This window comes from Leuciscus leuciscus (assembly GCF_965113295.1).
Source record: "Leuciscus leuciscus genome assembly, chromosome: 1".
Taxonomy (NCBI): domain Eukaryota; kingdom Metazoa; phylum Chordata; class Actinopteri; order Cypriniformes; family Leuciscidae; genus Leuciscus; species Leuciscus leuciscus.
In genome coordinates, this window is record NC_138725.1 from 51,121,353 (window position 1) to 51,127,590 (window position 6,238).

Genomic DNA, 6,238 nt, shown 5'->3' on the forward strand with positions numbered 1-6,238 from the left:
TCAGTGTTTGTGATATTTGTGTGGATTGTATATGAAAATATGCAGTGTGTGGATATTTTGTGTTAAATTCATTATTCAAAAATTCAAGTTTATTCTATGTTTTAAATTACATTTTGAATCCCAGATTTTAGTGTTACAGTAAGCATTGTTCAAGTGAGGGATAATCCACAGCTAGCTGTGCATTACAATTTTTTAATGCACAACATGGCGGCAAAAAGCTAATGCTCAGCTAGCCATGGATTATCCTGCTTATACCATGGTAATTTGCCATCATTGACAACTTAAAGCTGTTATTGATGTTTGCAGTGCAATATTTGACCGGAAGGATCAAATTTACAGTTATTTTCATCAATTACATCATCAGTTATAGCGTTCTACCCGCTTTGAATCAGACACAGTAATAAAGTAGTTAATAAGATTACATTTATTTGAATGAATGAATTATAGCATTTATTTAAATTAATTATCGAGAGAGAGAGAGATGTGTACCTGTGTCTGTTCAGCGACTCTCTCTATTAACAACGAAGCTGTGAGTTGAATTACTTAAAAATAGCAATGTTACCCCCTCTTTGCTGCTGATCAATTTAATGTAGCGAAGCTGTGTTATTACTAAACGTCGCGGGGCAGCATTGATATTCTGATATTCATTTTCAAGTTTCTGTGGTCCTGAATGTTTCTGTGTGTCTCTCCGCTCTGTGTGCGAGAGACGTGTGTGTGTGTGTGTGTGTGTGTGTGTGTGTGTGCTTCAACGAAAACATTTTTTTATTGATCACCTTCCAGCCAATCAGAATCGAGTATTCAGACAGACCATGGTATAATGCAGTTTAATTGTACCTATAGATGATGTTCACTCAAAAATATTTAAAAACAACAGAAGGACATCACAAGCTTAAAATGCTTAAAATTATGTCTAAAGATGTTAATTACAGAGAATTTGTTCCCACGATTTATTCATTTGTTCCCTCTTTTTTTAATTTAGTTAAATTGTGGCCACAAATTAGTACAACATGGCCACATTTGAACTAAAATGAGGGCATTAATTAAGTCACGGGAACAAGTTCTTAATTCCTGATCATTATATTTGTCATGTGTAGGCCTCCATAGTTAAGCAACCAAGGCAAGAAGACAGTTATCCAGTGATCCATCTCAAAATGTCCAAAAAATGTCCAGTTTATCTGGAATTGATTAGTCACTAGTGTATATGTGCATTTTGTGTACATCTGTTGATGAGTATTTTTTTTTTGCATGCATGTGTGTATGTGATACAGAGAGTTTGCGAAAGAAAGGGAGCGTGTGGAGAACCGGAGCGAGTTTCTTAAGCTGAAGCGTCAGCAACAGATAGAGAGAGAGCTGAACGGATATCTGGAGTGGATCTGCAAAGCAGGTAAATGCCATAGAAATAGCCATTAAATACTCCAGAGAGAAGCTAAAGCCAAGAATACAGATAGCAGCTTGTCTCTTTTGATACGGATGTCTTTACACGTGTACATCTCAGTCTTGGAACGTGCTGATAACGTACAAAATGTTTCATCAGGCATCTTTTACTCAATATAAATTGTCCTCATTTTCATGACTTTTGCAGTGGTCTGATTTGAATCTTTTTTTCTTTTTTTTATTGTGTACAGAAGAGGTGATTCTGGCTGACGAGGACAATGATCCAGATGACCGGATGCCCTTTGACGGTATTTACGTGAACTCCTCTATCCTTCCTTCCTTTTCATCCCCCTCTCCTCCTCTCTTTGCTCCCTCACTGGGACTAGGTGTTGATTTCCCATTGTAAAGGAAGAGAGATATCAATAGCATGTTGTCTTTGCTGAGGGGGTGAAATTGTATACTTCATGTCCATAAGCACAGTTAATGCAGTGTACATGAGAACATTTACATGGACCGTCCATCTGTAGCTCACAGCAGAGATGTGATTTCTCAACTTCATATTTGTCTATGATCCATATAACAGACACACTACATTTCCTAGTTGTCTCTTCTTTTCTTCTTTGTTTAATTCTGTAATTCTATAATTCTGTGCCATTGAGTATTTTTGGCTGTCTGAATCTGTGTGTATGCTGTGAGTATGATCAATTAGAAATGAGTGATTATGGTCTGTTACACAGGCTCAAAGAGGAGGCCCACAATTAAGAAGAATAAAACAGAGCTGCTCGATGCAGAGGATGGAGATGGAGATATAGGTGTGCTTGAGAGTTATAAATACACTTATACATTTATATAATGTAGGGCTGTAGGCTCAAGAGGTGATGAATGGGATATTACCATAAAAATACTAAAATAAAAATACATGCTAATGTTTGGTATTCTTTGAAAGACAAACCATGGTATATTAATATAGAGTTTTGAAATATGTCATTAGTACCATAGTAGTATTACATATTATTTTTAATTACAAAATATATTATTAGCATAACAATTTCAGTGAAAAGCTGATTTGATAAATTAACCTGAATTTCAGAATTAGTATAGTATCTGCTTTTTTGTGGTGTTGTTTTTTTTGTTTCGTTTTTTCCTTTTAGAAATCATATGTGGTTTTTTTTTCCCATTAGATTTTTATTGAATTTTATCGTGTCCTGTTTCCCTGCCGCTTGGCTTCTCTGTTTCTTTATGGTCCGTCAGGTTCTCCATTTGCACGGGGCAGTCTGAAGAGCTCGAAGCTGGAGGGATCTTCCTTCCATAAAAAGGAGCGTCGACTGAGATTCTTCATTAGGCACATAGTGAAGACGCAAACGTTCTACTGGACTGTGCTATGTCTGGTGGGACTCAACACACTGTGTGTGGCTGCCGTGCACTATGACCAGCCTGACCTGCTCTCCGATTTCCTCTGTAAGTCTGTTCACTTGTACACTACATTCACTAATCTGTAACACAGAATCTGCTAACTTTTCTGTATTTTCTCTGCATATTGTGTGGGGAAAATATGTGGCTGTATAATCTGTGCAGATGTGCTTGTCAGCAGTTTCAAATCTGTGAAGTTTCTTTCATTGTCTGTAGATAAAGGAAGATAAAATTCATTTTCTTTATTTTCCTTTATGTTCTATTTTCTGAAGATGTTACTCTGTTTCTCTTCTTTTATCTGAGTATATTCAATAGTTGTTAGAAAGTATAATGGACCCCAAAAGTATTACATTTTGGACCCTTAATGTCTGAATGCCAATTTCATCACATTAATAATTTACATGTTCTACTAGTTTGACTACTATAAAGTGTCCTAATCGTAGTTTTGAGCAGTATATCAATACGTTTTTATAATTTGAAACCAAAAACAACAACTTCTCTTTTTTGCTGACAAAATGTGTGTGCTCAATTAAAAAAAAAAAATAAACTCATATAATGCATGTTACATTTTTAAATTGTCTGCATTTTGGGTCACTAAAAGCCTTGGTTATTCCTGTGGTATTCTTTCTTTTCTTCATATCTTTGTCCTTTGCAAACACTCTCTGTCTGTTTTCGTCTCTCTCCTCAATCCAGACTTTGCTGAGTTCATCTTCCTGGGGATCTTTATGGCAGAGATGTGTATTAAGATGTATGGGCTGGGGACTAGACCTTATTTTCACTCCTCCTTCAACTGTTTTGACTGCATCGTGAGTTTCTCTTGTCTCTTGTTCTATTGTCTTCTTTTAGTAAATCAGAACATTTTTGGAGGAAACCAAAAGCATTATACCAGCTTTCGAATCATTCCACTCTCAGGTCTTGATGTTAATATAGTTACTGAAATTAGTTTACTGAAATATAACCAAATTTAGTTATAATTCATAATTCACTGTCACTGCGTTGTAAAATAAATTGGTTTCTTAATCAGTATTTTAGTGTTGAAGTCTGATGATTTTCAAGCAAAATTGTAAAATAGTACAAGAATATGTTGAATTAAGTTTATTTATTTATTTAAATTTGACATGGACATGAAAAAAATTATACCAAAAAATCGCACAAGAGAAAAGATGCTTTGCACCAGATCGAGCTACTAGATAATTTCCATCAATATGCATTTTTGTTTTTCAAGATATTAAGATGTTAAAACTTAATTCAAGATTATTTTATCATGTTATAAAAAAAATATATAAAAAAACACTGAATAAGAAAATAGAAGTAAATATGTAATAGTGTTTTAGCATGGTTCAGTGGGTTTTGTTTTGTGGCTTAATGTTATTGAATGAGCTGTAAATATGTGTATTTTATTTATGTGTGTGTATTTGTGTGCGTGCGTGTGTGTGTGTGTGTGGGACAGGTCATTTGTGGCAGCATTTTCGAGGTGCTCTGGGCTATGATCCAGCCAGGAACCTCGTTTGGAATCAGTGTGTTACGAGCTCTCAGGTTACTGAGGATCTTCAAAGTGACCAAGTGAGTCTCTCACGTCTCGAGTCCTATGTCTGTCTCTCCGTCCCTCTCTTTGTCGAGTTTCCTATTTACCCTTCAAGCTGTCTCAAGGACAGAGTGCCCTATTTTAACGATCTAAGCGCATGGTCTAAAGCGCACGGCGCAAGTTCACTTAGGGCGTGTTCGAATCCACTTTTGCAAGTTTAACGACGGGAGAAATGGTCGGCGTGCCATGGCGCATGGTCTAAAGGGGTTGTCCCTATTCTCACAATGAGTAATGGGTGTGTTTTGGGATTTACGTGTGTTAAACCAATCAGAGTCTCATCTCCCATTCCCTTTAAATGCCAGTTGCGCTCGCCCATGGCAGATTCGCTATTTATTTACATGACGGAATTTGATAGTGGAAAGACGGAACGCGTCTCCAGAGCGCAAACGGAACTGCTCGTGCACGAGGTAAAAGTGCGCAAGCAGACCATCTACGGTACAAGCCGGATTCCACCATATCTTTATGTACACAATAATAATCTTTTACATTGTAATCCTTTTATTTAAAATATTTGCCATGTTTTTGTGCTGCTGTGTATCCCTGTGTGTTTAATAAGAAGAGTGTACGCGCGTTGTGGACCCGCCTATAGGCGCACAATACTAACGCGCTCATTAAATAACAAAAACAATATTGCGCCATTGACTTTAGACCAGGTTTCAGTTGGTCATTGGTGCAGTCTATTTCTGTTGCCTCAAAATAGCAACACGCCAACAATGCCCCAGAACACACCTCGTATTTAGACCAGCACGCCCATGGGCGCACAAATGGGCGCAAAATGCATTTGCTATTTAAACAACGTGGCGCAGGACCTGAAAATTATAACTGCGTCGGACTGAAACTAGCAAATAACACTTGCGATGCGCTTGGCGCTGCATTGCGCCGGCAGTAAGATAGGGCCCTAAGTATCTTAAAAGTCTTCTCTTTTCCCTTTCTCAGATATTGGGCATCTCTAAGGAACCTGGTGGTGTCTTTGTTGAACTCCATGAAGTCCATCATCAGTTTACTCTTCCTCCTTTTCCTCTTCATCGTGGTGTTTGCATTGCTGGGCATGCAGCTGTTTGGTGGACAGTAAGTATAACACTAAAATAATGGCATTCACTTTTATTTTATTTTTTTATTATTTAAAAAATAAAAATAAAATTCAGGCTGACTTGGTGCCATAAATAAGATATAGAAAATACTCTGTGTAACAATAATATAGCAAAATTTGTGTCTTTTCAGGTTTAATTTTGAATCTGGCACACCACCAACAAACTTTGATACTTTTCCTGCAGCAATAATGACGGTGTTTCAGGTGAGTAAATGTGCCCATCAAACTGTGCAATCATTTGGTTTGCTTTCCATGGCTTTTTGATGATGGACCTTTCTGTGTACCTCAGATCCTGACGGGTGAAGACTGGAACATGGTCATGTATGATGGGATTGAGTCTCAGGGTGGAGTCAGAACGGGCATGGTCTTCTCAGTCTTCTTTATTGTTCTTACACTCTTCGGCAACTGTATCCAAATGGATAATATATCATGCTGACATACTGTTTGCACAGTTTTCTCATACACCAATGAAGTATTAATGTTGCTTAACACCTCTGTGAACAGATACTTTGCTCAATGTGTTCTTGGCTATCGCTGTGGACAATCTGGCCAATGCACAAGAGCTGACCAAGGTAAAACCACACATTGGGCCAGATTTACTAAACAGGGCAAATTAGCGTGAGAGCGCAATCCCATAAAAGCGCTGATAGGAGTGGAAAGTTATTCTCGTCATCTACTGACAATGTGCACAACCGCAGCCAGATCATTTCCATAATGACCAACGCAATCTACCAAGTGTAGCGCAAATTAGCGTCTGGTTTAAGACATGCTTTTTTGGG

At 37.6% G+C, this 6,238-nt stretch overlaps 1 protein-coding gene across 12 annotated transcripts in view; it reads left to right on the forward strand.

Moving 5' to 3' along the window:
• Positions 1 to 6,238, forward strand: part of cacna1aa (calcium channel, voltage-dependent, P/Q type, alpha 1A subunit, a) — a 119,648-nt gene that overhangs the window by 49,077 nt on the left and 64,333 nt on the right. For all 12 annotated transcript variants that reach the window (XM_082138191.1, XM_082138198.1, XM_082138192.1 and 9 more), the window contains exons 8-17: positions 1,269 to 1,384; positions 1,626 to 1,682; positions 2,112 to 2,186; positions 2,626 to 2,832; positions 3,478 to 3,590; positions 4,235 to 4,347; positions 5,306 to 5,437; positions 5,591 to 5,663; positions 5,749 to 5,866; positions 5,964 to 6,031. In XM_082138191.1, coding sequence (XP_081994317.1) covers positions 1,269 to 1,384; positions 1,626 to 1,682; positions 2,112 to 2,186; positions 2,626 to 2,832; positions 3,478 to 3,590; positions 4,235 to 4,347; positions 5,306 to 5,437; positions 5,591 to 5,663; positions 5,749 to 5,866; positions 5,964 to 6,031 — 1,072 coding nt within the window. The remainder of the gene's footprint in view (positions 1 to 1,268; positions 1,385 to 1,625; positions 1,683 to 2,111; positions 2,187 to 2,625; positions 2,833 to 3,477; positions 3,591 to 4,234; positions 4,348 to 5,305; positions 5,438 to 5,590; positions 5,664 to 5,748; positions 5,867 to 5,963; positions 6,032 to 6,238) is intronic.